This window comes from Oryctolagus cuniculus, chromosome 11 (assembly GCF_051225735.1).
Source record: "Oryctolagus cuniculus isolate XC-2025 breed Fujian yellow rabbit chromosome 11, ASM5122573v1, whole genome shotgun sequence".
Classification (NCBI taxonomy): domain Eukaryota; kingdom Metazoa; phylum Chordata; class Mammalia; order Lagomorpha; family Leporidae; genus Oryctolagus; species Oryctolagus cuniculus.
In genome coordinates this window covers 118,031,310-118,047,449 of record NC_142877.1, presented here as the reverse complement: position 1 = coordinate 118,047,449, position 16,140 = coordinate 118,031,310, and the positions used below count along the sequence as shown (strand labels likewise).

The following is a 16,140-nucleotide window of genomic DNA, read 5'->3' as shown; positions in this document are numbered from 1 at the left end:
GGTGTATCTGCAGATGCCTGCCTTGGTAGATTGCATTTCTTTCAATGGATTGGAAGCCATGGGGGTAAGGCAAGCGAGAAAGAGGAGGAGAATTTGAGACAGAGCAAATAGCAAAAGTTCTCAGAGATGAGAGAGAATGAGGCACAAAGAAGTTTGGTTTGATTGGGGTATAAAAAGTGAGAGAGGCCAGCACTGTGGCTCACTAGGCTAATCCTCCGCCTGCAGCGCCGGCACCCCGGGTTCTAGTCCCGGTCAGGGCACCGGATTCTGTCCTGGTTGCTCCTCTTCCAGACCAGCTCTCTGCTGTGGCCAGGGAAGGCAGCAGAGGATGGCCCAAGTGCTTAGGCCCTGCACCCACATGGGAGACCAGGAGGAAGCACCTGGCTCCTGGCTTCAGATTGGCGCAGCGCGGGCCGTAGCGGCCATTTGGGGGGTGAACCAATGGAAGGAAGACCTTTCTGTCTCTTTCTCTCACTGTCTAGCTCTGCCTGTCAAAAAAAAAAAAAAAAAAGTGAGAGAATGAGAGCAATGAGGTGAGGCTGGATGGGATAAAAACATATCACAAAAGCATTATTTACAGTCAAGGTTGGAAAGAGTTCTCTGGCACATCCATTAGGTCAGTGTTGTAGGGCCTGACAGTCAATATCTCTACTGTGCTTCAGGAAAGACAGGGACTGAACCTAAGAGAAGCAAATGAAGACCAGAACAGAGAAGATAAAAGCCGTGTCCTACAAAGAACAGTGAAGGCAGCCGTGGCTCCCAGACCTGAAGCACAGACTGATCAATGGGCATATGATGCTAGTGTGTATTTTTTTAAGGTTATTCTGTTTATTAATTTATTTTCACCTATTTGAAAAGCAATGTGACTGGGCAGGGGGTGGGGGGTGAGGCGTGTGCACCAGAGAGATCTTCCATCCATTGGTTCACATACCAAACACCCACACAATCAGAGACAGGCTAGACTGAAGCCAGCGGCCTGGAACTCCATCCAGGTCTCCCACTGGCCCAAGCACTTTAGCCATCATCCGCTGCCTCCCAAGATGCACTACACGAAGCTGGATCAGAAATGGAATAGCCAGGACTCAAAGCAGCACTCCAATATGGGATGTGAGCATCTCAAGCAGCGGCTTTACCCACCGTGCCACACGCCTTCCCCCAGTCCAGCATTTAAATGGACAACAGGGGTGGGTGTTGTGGCACAGCAGGTTAAGTTGTTGTTTAGGATGTCTGCATCCCATAGCAGGTGCCTAGGATCAAGTCCCACCTCTGTGTCTGCTTCCAATCCTAATGTGCCTGGGAGGCGGCAGGTTATGGCTCAAGCACTAAGTCCCTGCCACCCACGTGGGAAACTCAGACAGAGCTCCTGTCTCCAGGTTTAAGCCAACCCAGCCCCAGTTCCTGTGGGCTTTTGGGGAGTGAACCAACACTCTCTCTACCTCCCCACCCCCCACTCTGCTTATACCTTTCAAATAAATGAAAGTATATCAATAAATATTTTTTTGCCAGTGCTGTGGCATAGCTGGTAAAGCTGACGCCTGCGGTGCCAGCATCCCATATGGGTGCCAGTTTGAGACCCAGTGCTCTACTTCTGATCCAGCTCTCTGCTATGGCCTTTGAAGGCAGTAGAAGATGGCCCAAATGCTTGGGCCCCTGCACCTGTGTGGGAGACCTGGAGCAAGCTCCCGGCTCCTGGCTTCGGATCAGCCTGGCTCCAGCTATTGGGGAGTGAACCAGTGGATGGAAGATCTCTCTCTCTCTCTCTCTCTCTCTGCCTCTGCCTCTGCCTCTCTGTATCTCTGCCTTTCAAACTAATAAATAAATAAATATTTAAAAAATAATAATAAAAACAAATATTTTAATGGACAAAAGACTCGCATTTATAATTAGTCACTTAGGTGCCTGTCAGCTGCCACTAGATTGCAGTGTTCTTCAGGACAGGGAGGGGCAGGATCATCGTTGTGGTCCTAGCACGGGGCTGGTGCTTGGCACATCGTAGGTAGGCTCAGGAAATGCCTGCTGAATACGTGTGCAAATAACTGCCTGGCCACAGAGCCAGCAAACCTTGGCCTCCCACAAGCCTCAAAACCCCACGTGCTTAGTATCTTTCTCAGCACCACTCACCAGCAGAGGCCGCTTCCATCATCAGCTGGGCAAAGTGGATGGCACCTCCGGCTCTGAAGACTAATTTAAACGTCGCCTGTCCCTCCCAGCCACCTGGGGAAGGAACAGCACACACTCACTGAGGCTGGCGCAGCTGACGACAGGAGGACTGCCACAGACGCCGAGAGCAGAATGGCAGAGACCCGGAGCAGAATGGCAGCTTTCACTTGAATTCTAACATGAGCACGTCTGAATCTGAAACCTTCTAGAAGCTTCCGAGGAAAATACCCATGCTTCTGAGGGGGTACTTACCATCGGGAGCTGCATGAATGGTTCCTTTAATGTAGTTTGCACCAAAGACTGGTTGTTCAATGGTGCAGCTCTTCATCAGATCAAATGGCATCATGAAAGATAACATGGGATCACTGACTGAGTGTGAAGTCAGAAAAATCACCTAAGAGGGAAAAGAGACTTCAGAAAAGGGAGGCAGAATTCAGCCGCGGACTGAGACTCACAGCAAGGTAGGGCTGCCCTGGGGTTCTGATCACCCATTGTTTCCCCATCACTCTTCAACACAGAGAATCCCAAAGTGAAAATGCCTTTGAGACACTTTGAAAAGCAATGGTAACTTCTCTCCATTTTTAGGAAAACACATGTAGAGTTAATCAGCAGATCACAAGAGAAGCAGCGATTACCCGGTAGGAAGTGAGAAACAGCGTCCCGCTCTTTGTGCCGCTGAAGAGGCTGGAGCCCTGCGGTTGCTGTGGGAAGGAGAGGTGCACACCTGGACACTGCTCCAAGAGACTGTGGAAGGAAGGGCAGACAGCACACGATTTGGAGGTCACACGGGATGACACACACGAAGCTCTTAGCCCAGAGCAGGCACTCAGCGTTAGCTGCTGCTACTACTGTTACTACAGGCCACTGCAATAAGAGGAGCTCAAACGATCTTATCCTCCAATTGACGCTCACTCTGCTCCCTCTTCACCGTGGGAGTCATCTCCTTGCCCAACTCACTCCTGTTCTCAATGTCTGCTCGTCAGTTCTGAGAGTTCTCGTGCAGTCAGTATCAGTTCTGTGCCGCTGGAAATTTCCTGTTACAGAAGCTAAGGCCCCAGCACCCTCTGATGGGCTGTTTCGTCAGCCTCACGCTCTTCCCTCACTTCTTCTTCTTCTTCCTCTTCTTTTTTTTTTTTTTAAGATTTCTTTCTTTATTTGAAAGACAGAGTTACAGAGAGAGAAGGAGGGACAGAGGTCTTCCATCCACTGACCCATTCCCCAAATGGCCACAATGACTTGGCTGGGACGGGAGCCAGAGCTTCCTCTAGGTCTCCCACGTGGATACAGGGACCCAAGGGCTTGGCCCATCCTCCACTGCGTTCCCAGGCACATTAGCCGGGAGCTGGATCCAAAGTGGAGCAGCCAGGACTCAATCCAGTGCCCCTATGGGATGCTGGTGCTGCAGACCATGGCTTTACCTGCTGCACCACAGTGCCGGCCCCTCCCCCTCACTCTTAATCTGGAAAGCTTGGACTGATTCTAGCGTCACTGGTAGAAACTTGTTTGGTTTTTTTCTTTCTTAATAATGATAACATATCCATCTTAATGATTATTAGGGAAGACACTGAATAAGTGAACACATATAACAAATATGTGTCTGCCTTCCTTGCTACTGTAACCTTAGCAAAGAGCAGTGCTACTAAATTTTATTGAAAGAACAAATGAAAACATAAACACAGATCATAATGTAAGTAGCAGGTGACACACAGAATGTGATGGCACAACAATGTCACAGCACAGGCCAGCATCCCTGTGGGCACCAATTCCAGTCCCGGCTGCTCCACTTCTGATCCAGCTCGCTGCTAATGCACCTGAGAAAGCAGCAGCAGATGGCACAGACGCTTAGGATTCTGCCACCCATGTGCAATATTGGGATAGAGTTCCTGGCTCCTGCCTTCAGCACGGCCCATCCTTGGCCATTGTGGCCATTTGGGGAGTAAACCAGTGGATGGAAGACCTCTCTCTCTCTCTCTCTACAGTTCTTTCAAATAAATAAATAAATCTTAAAAGAAAAAAAAAAAACTTCTGTGGAAATGTCACAGTCAACACAGTAAAAGGCAATCTAGAGAACAAGAAAAAATGCTTATAAATTGTATATATGATGAAGGACTAATATTAATAACATGTAAAGAACTCTTACAACTCAACAACAAAAATCAAATAAGCTGATCAAAGAGTGGGTAAAGGACTTGAATGACAACACACAAATGGCTAACAAGCTATGAAGATTTTCATCATTAATTATCAGTGAAATGCACGTCAAAACCACAACTAGAGGCCGGCACCACGGCTCACTAGGCTAATCCTCCGCCTAGCGGCGCCAGCACACCAGGTTCTAGTCCCGGTTGGGGCGCCGGATTCTGTCCCGGTTGCCCCTCTTCCAGGCCAGCTCTCTGCTGTGGCCAGGGAGTGCAGTGGAGGATGGCCCAGGTGCTTGGGCCCTGCACCCCATGGGAGACCAGAAAAAGCACCTGGCTCCTGGCTCCTGCCATCGGATCAGCGCGGTGCGCTGGCCGCAGCGTGCTGGCCACGGCGGCCATTGGAGGGTGAACCAACGGCAAAGGAAGACCTTTCTCTCTGTCTCTCTCTCTCACTGTCCACTCTGCCTGTCAAAAAAATAAATAAATAAATAAAAAATAAAAAAACACAACTAGATACCGCTTCATATCCATTAAGAAGGCTACTACTAAAAGAAGAAAAAGAAATCAAGTGCTGGCAAGAATGTGGAGAAACTGGAAACCTGTGCACCACTGGCAGAATTGCAAAGCTGTGCAGCTGCTGCGGAAAGCTGCAGAAAGCGTCATGGAGGTGCCCCAGACAAAATCAAAGGTGCAACAACGTATCAGATGACCCAGCAGTCCCACTTCCCAGCATACAGCTGAAGAACTGAAAGCAACAAGTCAGAGAGCTTTCTGCCCACCTGTGTCTGTAGCAGCACTATTCACAGGCCCCAAGAGGTTGCAGGAAGCTAAATGTCCATCAACCAATGAGTGACTGAAACGTGGCATGTACACGCAATGGAACGTTACTCAGCCTTCAAAAGAAAGTCTGCCACACGCTTCCACATAGGTGGACCGTGAGGACATTATGTAAGTTAAAGAAGCCAATCACAAAAAGACAAATATGGTGTGATTCCATCTCTATGAGGTATCTAAAGCCCCATTTATAGAAACAGAAAACCAGATGATTGTTATCAGAGGCTGGGGGAAGGGAGAGTTGTTGGGAAGGAAAGAGATGGGTGCACAGAATCCTGAAAGATGTGGATGCACAGAATTCTGTAGGACAACTTTGCAATCAATATATTTTAATACGCATATACTTTGACAAGGATTTTTATATTTTTAATCTCTTTTTTAAAGATTTATTTATTTGAAAGGCAGAGTTACAGAGAGAGGCAGAGTCTTCCACCCATTGGTTCACTCCCCAAATAGCTGCAACAGCTGGAGCTGTGATGATCCAAAGTCAGGAGCCAGGAGCTTCTTCCAGGTCACCCACGTGGGTGCAGGGGCCCAAGCACTTGGGCCATCTTCCACTGCTTTCTCAGGCCATAGCAGAGAGCTGGATCAGAAGTGGAGCAGCCAGGACTTGAACCGACACCAGTGCCCATATGGGATGCCGGCATTTCAGGCGGCGGCTCTACCTGCTATGCCACAGCACCATCCCTTTAATCTCTTTTCTAAAAAGTCTATGTTCTCTGACCTCACAATTTACCTTTGAGGAGTATATCCCCCCAAAAAAACATTCTGACAGGTGGACAAAGATACATTTTGAGAAGTGTTCATTGCAGACATGTTTTTTCATCATGTAGTAATGACGAAAAGAATCCCAGAATATCTCATATTGGGGGCTGAATCAAAATTTATGTACACAGGAATATCAGCTATTGAAAATAATGATGCTGGCCGGCGCCGCGGCTCACTTGGCTAACCCTCCACCTGCGGCGCTGGCACTCTGAGTTCTAGTCCCGGCTGCTCCTCTTCCAGTCCAGCTCTCTGCTGTGGCATGGGAGGGCAGTGGAGGATGGCCCAAGTGCTTGGGCCCTGCACCCGCATGGGAGACCAGGAGTGTCGGGGAACGGGACAGCCTGGCCAGCTGTGCCGCTCCCGACAAGAAGTTTAGTGCTGGGCTTTTTCCACCCTGCCCGTAGCTAATTGCAAGATCCTGTTTTGACTTTAAGCATCCTGTTATTGCATGTTTCCCACACTTAGTTGGTAACATGTTTTCCGTGAATGATATATATATAAATAGGTGGACGGTGGGCGGGAGGGGATGAATGAACGCTGGTAAAAGACGGAGAGTGAATGAACGCTGGTAAAAGACGGAGAGTGAATGAATGCTGGTAAAAGACGGAGGAATGAATGAACGCCGGAAACAGGCGGGAGTTATGAATGAACGCCGGAAACAGGCGGGAGCTGTGAATGAATGCGAGTAGTAAGCGGGAGTGGTGAATGAAGGAGTTGTGAATGAATGCCGGTAACAGGGCGGGCGTTCGCGACATGTAACGCGAGTCTGCTGAAAAATAAAGTGAAAGCTGAAAAGCCGATAAACGCGTCTGGTGTCTCCGAGGTCTCGCAGGCGTTAACCTATCCGGAAGGTGTACGCCTGCAACTGGTGCCGTGACTCGGATCGCTGCGACGCGGAAAGAAGGTAAGAAATAAAACGTCTATAGACGGGAGTCTAGGGGAAAAAGCCTAGGAATACCGCGGTACAATGGGGAACACACAGTCCACTACGAAAATGCGCTTATTGATTAGCCGCCTTTTAAAGGCAACGGGGACGCCCGTAAAGAGTGTAGCTGTGTGCAATTTTACGAGGATACTATATAAAACTTGTCCTTGGTTTGTTGAAGAAGGAGATTTATCACAGGTTCGGTGGAGACGGGTGGGACGTGAATTGAGAAACGCTGGAGTCGAGGAGGGAGTGATCCGCTTGTGGTATCTGATAGATACTGCTTTACGGTCAGAGGATGACCAGATCGGGGAACTCTTAGATGAAGGCTCCGAACTACTGGAGGAGCTCAGCGAAGACTCCCATGATAGTAGCGAAAAAGGAGATAGTATAGAGAAACAAAGGATGGAAGCAAGCGGAGGAGCCCGACCAAAAGCGAAACATCCGCAGACGCTGGGATCGCTTCCACTATACTCGGAGTTGCCCTTAATGCCCTCCGCTCCTCCTTACGAACCACCCTGTCATCCTATGCGCTGTTGCTGTTTTGCCGGCAATGCTTCCAGTGAGATGAGGCCCATAGTTTTAGAGTCTGGGCCGGAGAAACAGACTAGAAGGCAAATGCTTGAAAATGAAAGTGCTCGTAATGACGATGAAGCCGCTTTTTTTTATAAATACTGGGGATTCAACTCCCCACCCACCGCGGCGCCTGAAACCAAATTGGGCAGAGTTCTTTAACCCCCATCATCTCCACTCATCATGTTAAAACCTTAAATGACTTACAAAAATTGTGTGGAAATTTAAACTGGATTCGGCCTTATTGTAAAATGACTACTGAAGAAATGCACCCTTTGTTCCGACTTCTGGAAGGCGATGCATGCCTAAATTCACCCAGACAACTTACAAAGGAGGCAAAAGCAGTATTAAAAAATTTTGAACAGCGTCTTAAGAGCACCGCTATGCAGCGGTGTGACCCCACTATGCCCTTAAGTATTTTGGTGTTCATACAAAGTCATTATCCCTATGCTTTACTCTGGCAAGAAGGACCATTGTTGTTTATATACCTACATAACCATATGCCCAGATCTATTACCTCCTATGCGGAGGCTATGGGAAATTTAGTTTTACAAGCCATCCACCGAGTCGTAGAAATTGCAGGGAGAAGACCACAGTCCTGCATTCTTGCGTTAGAGTCTGTAGTCATTCAGGAGTGGGCTAAGGAAACTTGGCAATGGTCCCACATCACCATCACCCTTGACATAAGTGTAGATAACCATTATCCCATCAGGTGCATCATGCAGTTACTGCATCTCCCTCACCTCAACATGCAGAGCTAGCTGTAGTGGCTAAGTTATTAAATATGGTTGAGGGTCCTCTTAATATCGTTTCTGATAGCTTATATATTGTTAATGCTGTTAAGAGGCTAGGCTCTCCTTCGTTAATATCCAAAAGTTCTACAGTGTTTCCTTATTTTGAGCTTGTTCAGCACGCTTTATTTAGGAGATCAGATCCCATTTTTATCACCCATATTAGAGCACATACCTCCCTTCCAGGTCCTCTCACCGCGGGAAATGCCCTTGCCGATCAACATTCCCGCTTCCTTTTAGCTTGCACTGCCTTGGAACAGGCAACAGAATATCACAAACTTTGGCATGTTAATAGTAAGACCTTAAGTATGAGGTTTAATATCCCTATTCGTAAAGCTAAATCTATTGTCCAAAATTGCGAAAAATGTGTTATTCATCAGCCTGTTACTATGCCCACTGGAGCTAATCCCCGGGGCCTTTATCCATGTCACATTTGGCAAATGGATGTAACTCATATCCCTGCCTTTGGCAAGCTATCCTGTGTCCATGTTACGGTGGATACTTACTCAGGAGTAGTTATGGCTACCGCCGCAGCCAAAGAGTCCACTTCCCATGTAATGCAACATATGTTACAATGTTTTGCTTCTTGGGGAATTCCTAATATAATAAAAACTGATAATGGACCTGCTTATACTTCTAAGGCTTTTGCTGAGTTTTTAGCAACTTTCCATATATCTCATTTAACCGGCATCCCATATAACCCTACTGGACAAGCCGTTGTGGAACGCACTAATCTGTATCTGAAAAACTTTGTATTAAAACAAAAAGGGGGAATAGGGGCACTATCCCGTTCCCCTAAAGACATTCTCAACCTTGCCTTACTTACCATAAATTTTTTAAATAAAAAAGCTGATGGTCTCACCCCGGCAGAACGTCATGTAATCTTGGAACAGACCCCCAATAGTAATAAACCCTATGAACCGACAGAAGTTCAGCCACACGTTAGAAAAATGATTATGTGGAAAGACCCACAAGATAACAAATGGAAAGGCCCATACCCTTTAATAAGAAGGGTACGAGGCGCTGTTTGTTTTCTCCCACAGGAAGAAAAAAATCCAATCTGGACTCCAGAAAGACGGACAAGAACAATAGAGTGGCAAGATGATCGTGATCCTACTCCTACTAATAATGACGCCACTGTCACCGACGATGGCCAAGCTGGATGAGTATTGGGGTCTCTTGAGAGCCCTACCTCTCCCTCTCCAGTTGTGTATTTGCCTGAGAAGGACTTCTCTATGGCTGTTCAACACAGGAGAGACTTTGGAGTCACCGTGGTCGTCGTTGCAGTAATTGCGGCGTTATCAGCTTGTTAGGCCGCTATTGGCATAGCCGTGAGCCAAACCTCCACACTGTCTATACTTGATAGCATCACAAGATCTACCGCCCAGGCACTTGATGATATATTAATGAACGGATTTATTGCAAGATTAGGCCTGGTTGGCATACCCTGTGTTATTCGATCTACTGCAGTTTGTGTTCCCGTCTTTTGGGTAGCATGTTAATAACAGGATCAATTATTGTTCGGATCTTGCAAGGGCTGTTAATACGCAAATGGTGGTTAAACAAGCCAGCTAATATTCAATAACCAGTACCCCATGCAAAATGGACAGATTCAGGTGTGGCTGAATCTGCTGGAATGGTAGTCAAAGACGGGTAAGTTCTGAGAGGTCTTCAAGGCAACCTAAGACAGGGCATGAACGCTCCCTCCACACCTCATGTTCATGTGCCAATGACGGGTAAGCCTGATAGATGCTCTTGGTCACCTAAGACAGGCACAGTACCACTCCATTTTGCAAAGAAATAAGGGGGAGATGTCGGGGAACGGGACAGCCTGGCCAGCTGTGCCGCTCCCGACAAGAAGTTTAGTGCTGGGCTTTTTCCACCCTGCCCGTAGCTAATTGCAAGATCCTGTTTTGACTTTAAGCATCCTGTTATTGCATGTTTCCCACACTTAGTTGGTAACATGTTTTCCGTGAATGATATATATATAAATAGGTGGACGGTGGGCGGGAGGGGATGAATGAACGCTGGTAAAAGACGGAGAGTGAATGAACGCTGGTAAAAGACGGAGAGTGAATGAATGCTGGTAAAAGACGGAGGAATGAATGAACGCCGGAAACAGGCGGGAGTTATGAATGAACGCCGGAAACAGGCGGGAGCTGTGAATGAATGCGAGTAGTAAGCGGGAGTGGTGAATGAAGGAGTTGTGAATGAATGCCGGTAACAGGGCGGGCGTTCGCGACATGTAACGCGAGTCTGCTGAAAAATAAAGTGAAAGCTGAAAAGCCGATAAACGCGTCTGGTGTCTCCGAGGTCTCGCAGGCGTTAACCTATCCGGAAGGTGTACGCCTGCACAGGAGGAAACACCTGGCTCCTGGCTTCAGATCGGCACAGCGTGCCAGGTGTGGCGGCCATGTGGGGGGTGAACCAACGGAAGGAAGACCTTTCTGTCTCTCTCTCTCTCTCACTGTCTAACTCTGCCTGTCAAAAAAAAAAAAGAGAAGAAGAAGAAGAAGAAAAGAAAATAATGATGCTGATATTGATTCTGGAAAGCAGTCCTGATATCGTAACATCAGTCAACAAGGAAAACAAGTTACAAAGCAATTTGGGAAAAGAAAACCCCGAGCTTATTTCCACAGGGAACAAGGCATAAGACTCAGACCAAAAATACAAATATTATGAGTGCTAGAATTGGGGGTAAAAATTGCCTTTTCCTCATTATTCTACAATTACATATGATACTACCTGCAAGCTTTAAACCATGGATAAATTCAAACAGCTCGATTTTTTTCCTTTTTACAGTAGAGTCTGGCCCATGTATTAATGGTTTATCAGCTGGGAAAACCTCTGCCAAACACAGCCAATCTGTGAAGAATTTCTCAAGTGTGCACTGTGACTAGGAATAAGTCAAGCTAGAACCAATCTTCCCCATTTCAAGCTATTTCTTTAAAATCCTTTCCATCCAGGAACCCAGAGCACTGATCGAGCCTTCTTCATTGAAGAGAAAGCAGAGGAATCATTTTTTTTTTTTATTATTTGAAAGGCAGAGAAACTGTGACGGGGACCAGAGACCTCCCAACCCTGAATTCATTCTTCAAATGCCCAGAACCAGCCCTTATGGCATCCTGGTCTGGCTGAGAAGCCCCCGAGAGCATTGCAAGCATGGAAAGCCAAGACACTGCAAAAATGTCCCACATGAAGGACCTCGGGGTGGGGGGTGAGACCCCAGTGGAAAGAAGGGGCCATCAAAGAAGGGGGTTCTTGGCTGGCGCCGCGGCTCACTAGGCTAATCCTCCGCCTAGCGGCGCCGACACACCGGGTTCTAGTCCCGGTCGGGGTGCCGGATTCTGTCACGGTTGCCCCTCTTCCAGGCCAGCTCTCTGCTGTGGCCAGGGAGTGCAGTGGAGGATGGCCCAGGTGCTTGGGCCCTGCACCCCATGGGAGACCAGGAAAAGCACCTGGCTCCTGGCTCCTGCCATCGGATAAGCGCGGTGCGCCAGCCGCAGCGCGCCGGCCGTGGCGGCCATTGGAGGGTGAACCAACGGCAAAGGAAGACCTTTCTCTTTGTCTCTCTCTCTCACTGTCCACTCTGCCTATCAAAAAAATAAAAAAATTTAAAAAAATAAATAAATAAATAAAAAGAAGGGGGTTCTTTCCTCTGAAGGGAGGAGAGAACTTCCACTTCGCTTATGGCCTTTTCTAAATACTGACAGAGTCTGTGGATTCAAAAGGCTTCCACAGCCTAGGCAGCTCATGTCAAGAGCCTCAGACGATCACTGACATCAGACCTAAGAGTGTTAGTTGTTAAATTAACAACAGGAGTCACTGTGCACAAACTTCCCATGCAGGACCTCTGTCCTCAAAGAGTTGTATTATGTCTAAGTGCTCGCAAAAGATGTATCATTCTTGGGTGCTTCTTTTAAATGTTAATTAAGTTTCTTAAAAAATGAAATTAACTTCAAGATGCAATGACTTTGAACAGCCCTTGCCTCCACTGTTGAGGAACATTTTTTTCCTCTTGCAAATTGTTGAACACTTTACTTAGAATCGAGTTGGTCTTCTGTGTATAAAGCTAACCAAAAATGGATCTTAGTGGAGAATGGGGCTGGGAATGGGAGAGGGAGGAGGAGGCAGGTGGGAGAGCAGGTGGGAGGGAAGGTATGGTGGAAAGAATCACTGTATTCCTACTGTTGTACCAGGAAATGCATGACGTTTGTAGTCCTTCAGTAAAAGGCTTCTTTTGGAGGAAGAAAAAAAGTAAAGCAGAGCCTGAATCCCACATGGACTCTGGCTCAAGTCCCTGCAGCTCCACCTCCGATCCTTCTAGTGCCACTGGAAAACGCAGAAGATGCACCGAATGTTTGGACTCCAGCACCCAAGTGGGAGACCAGGAAGAAGCTCCCGGCTTCCACCCTGGCCATTACGACCATTTGGTGACTGAACCAGAAGATGAAGATTCTCTCTCTCTCTGTAAATGCCTTTCAAAATAAATGAATCTTAAAAAAGCTGTCCGGGACCAGCACTGTGGCCTAGCAGGTAAAGCTGCCACCTGCAGCGCCAGTGTCCCATATGGGCGCCAGCTTGAGTCCCGGCTGCTCCACTTCCGATCCAGCTCTCTGCTATGGCCTGGAAAAGCAGTAGAAGATGGCCCAAGTGCCTGGGCCCCTGCACCTGCGTGGGAGACCCAGAAGAAGCTCCTGGCTCCGGATCAGCACAGCGGACGTGCAGCCACCTGGGAAGTGAACCAGCGGAAGGAAGACCTCTCTCTCTCTCACACTCTCTCTCTTTCTGCCTGTGCCTCTCTGTAGCTCTGCCTTTCAAATAAATAATAAATAAATCTTTAAAAAAAAAAAAAAAGCAGTGTACAGCTCTTGGAACAGCGATTGCCATATTTAAATATTTAATAAATACTATTACATATTCAAGAGCACAGAATGGCTCCAATAAAGATCATGCAAAGGACTATAAAATCAACGTCTTATAACTAAAAACAAAACCAAAACACCCGCATGGCTTCATCCCTGGCCCCAACAAGCAGCAAAGCAGGGACGCACCCCCGCGGCCAGAGCGAAGCCGCCTCAACACCAGACCAGAAACAGCTTCATGGCAGGAGAGTGACGCGCCCAGGGCGCTGCTGGAGTGGGGGTGGTCGGTTCCTACCTGCCCCCCGCCCCCAAAAAAATGGACAGGCGGCGGCGGAGGCGCTTCGGGAGCAGCGAGCACCCACCACCCCCCGGCACGCATGTGTCCAGAAGGCGGGAAAGACGCGGCCCCGGCGCTGGGGAGCCGCTTCCGGGCTCTCGGACAAACGCAGGCCTGCTGGCCCGGGCGCGGCACGGCGGGGACACGCGGTGCGGAGCGAGCCAGGCGGGAGCAGAGGAGACGGCATTGGGCGGGCTCCGAGCCGCCCGCGCAGGACGTCCCCTCCGGGCCGGCTCCCCTCGCCGCGGGGCACCGAGCGCGAGCCAGGCCGGGGCGGGGGGCAGCCCTGCGGGCGCGGCAGAGATCCTTCCAGAACACCCCCGTGCCTCCTGTGGCCTCCCTAAACGCCGGGCCCCGCTCCTGGGCACGGGGAGACGGGTCGCGCCCGGGACCGCCGGCTGCCGAATCGCGCGTACGGGCCGCCGGCACCTCACGACCGCGCGTCCCCCGGCCCTCTCGGCCCTCACACGTGCGCGGCGCGCCGCCGCCTCGCGGCCCCGACGGCCCCGGGGAGGCGCCCGCGAGGAGGGCGGGCAGTCCCTGCCAGGCGCCGGGGCTCCTCCCCGACCGGAACCTGGGCGTCCCCGAGGCACCTTTCGCCGTAAGGGATGACGGGCCCGCGGCGGTCCTCGGTGTGGCTCTGATTCACCGCCATCCCGCCTCCCGCCGCCCCTCAGAGGGGAAGGGGCGGGGCCTGGCGCCAAGCCGCGGGGCGGGGCTCTGGGGAGTGGGTGGAGATTGTGGCGCAGGGACCAGGAGTGGGGGCGGTGAACGGGTCACGTGGGCGGGTCACGTGAGGGGGCGGGTCCATGGAGTTGACCCCGCCCCAAGAGCGCGAAGGTGCTGAGTGGCGTTTGGTGCAGCTGGAAAGCCGCCGCTCGGTAAGCCTGCGTCCCACAGCGGAGGGGCTGGGTTCTAATCCCAGCTCCGCTCGCATTCCAGCCTCCTGCCAGTGTGCACAGGGGCTGGCCCAAGTCCTTCAGTCCATGCTGCTCCCATGGAGGAACCAGACTGAGTGCCTGGCTCCAGCGCTGGCTGTTACGGGGGAGTTTGGGAAGTGAACCAGCAGGTGGGAAACCTGGTAAAGAAATTAGGTGATGGCGGCCTCGACGCCCCGCCTGCAGTGTTGGCTCCTGCGTTGGCGCCCCGGCATGGCTGGGTATGGCTCGGATTGGCAGTGTTGGGAATCCAAGCTGAAGTCGGCCGTGGCGTCCCCCTGTTAGGATTCCTTACCTCTGCTCCGGCCCCCAGAACTTTCTTCTCCAGAGAAGGCCTGGGATCGACTGTCTCAGAATTTCTGGGATCAAGAGAGCCTTCTCTCTGTGCTGTCCATCATGCCTGCCCTGCCTCCTCCAAGGGGCGATTGTGAACCAAGCCCGTTGCAGAGGCTTTGATGCAGACACCAGGGAGTGTCAGCCCCGCGCCAGCCACAGGCCCTTACCGCCCTCCTTTAGCTGCAGGTGTCTTTGCCCTCTTCAACTCCCGAAATATGGGGAGTGGTGCATTGGGTCCTGCCTGCCTCACAGGGTCCCAGATCCCAGGACACATGGGGTCATTTGCCGCCTCTATGGAGAACATCTTGCCTGAGGGATTGTTCGGGAGCCACAGGGCGTGAGCCCCACCTGCATGGTCCGAGCCCACTCTGCCATCATCAGTATTTCCCAGCCCGTACTACATGGCTGACCAATCCGAGGAGAGCCACCAGTACTGTCGACCAACCAGAGGCCTGCACGTGAGCTAAGCGGGCTCCTCTCAACCCTGACCCCAATCTGCCACACTCCTGACCCTTTTCCCCTCAAGGAGCCCAGAAAAGAAGCTACAGCCCCCTGTACTCCTTGCTCTGTGCTTGGCGATTAGATACCATTCTTCCCCCACCCCGGTGTCAGCGATTGACTAAGTGGCCGTTGGTGAGCAGCTGTGGGTTTTTGGATTCAACAGCTGTGAGGATGTAGTGAGATACACGGGACCATATTCTTACTGAGTTTCAGCTTCTCGAATAACACTAGAGATTTCCAGTGACTACTATATGTATGTTGTCAAGTATAGGTTGCACTTTTTAATATCCCACTAAGAAAAGGCATTGCCAAATAAACTGACACACCATTGGATTTAAGATGCATCCTGATGTCAGGAAAAAAATAAGTACAGATCGTATTAGAACAAATGAAATGCCATGGTGTACAGTGTGTATAGCTGAGACTGCCCTGAGATCTAGTCCCCGCCCACCACCAGTAACTAAATGACACCTTGGGAAAGAAGAAAATGTTCTGTGCACTTCCTTCCCACATCTGCATGAAAGCACTGGACTAGAAGTACACTTGAGTTTTCGCAACTGTGACATTTTATGTTCACCAAAATCTCACTTTTCCCCATCTCAGTGTTGCATTGCCTCTCTAGTACCTTTGTCATTCTACTTGAGCGATTCACTGCCTTCTCACCCATTTCCCGCCTATTTATTTTTTATGATGTACTTATTTATTTGAAAGTCAGAATTAGAGAGAGGGAGAGACAGAAAGAGACAGTTGTCCATCTGCTGGTTCACTCCTCAAATGGCCACAACAGCCGGGGCTGGACCAGGCCAAAGCTAGGAGCCTGGAGCTTCATCAGGGTCTCCCACATGCATGGCAGGGGTCCAAGTACTTGGGCCATCGTCATTGCTTTTCCAGGTGCATTAGCAAGCAGCTGGATCAGAAGTGGAGTATCTGGGACTCAAACTGGCACCCATATGGGATGCCGGCACTGCAGG

At 49.9% G+C, this 16,140-nt stretch overlaps 1 protein-coding gene across 3 annotated transcripts in view; it reads right to left on the bottom strand.

Moving 5' to 3' along the window:
• WBP2NL (WBP2 N-terminal like) overlaps positions 1-15,219 on the bottom strand; it is a 32,383-nt gene extending 17,164 nt beyond the window's left edge. The window contains exons 1-5 of one of the 3 annotated variants that reach the window (XM_089309018.1): positions 13,988-14,097; positions 5,081-5,218; positions 2,796-2,904; positions 2,413-2,554; positions 2,122-2,214 (exon numbers count right to left, since the gene is read on the bottom strand). In XM_089309018.1, coding sequence (XP_089165144.1) covers positions 2,122-2,214; positions 2,413-2,518 — 199 coding nt within the window. In that variant the 5' untranslated portion in view covers positions 2,519-2,554; positions 2,796-2,904; positions 5,081-5,218; positions 13,988-14,097. Of the gene's footprint in view, positions 1-2,121; positions 2,215-2,412; positions 2,555-2,795; positions 2,905-5,080; positions 5,219-13,987; positions 14,117-14,835 lie in introns of those variants that run through there. The other 2 variants (XM_089309017.1, XM_002721402.5) reach the window with 2 other exon arrangements.
• Between the last annotated feature and the right edge of the window lie 921 nt (positions 15,220-16,140).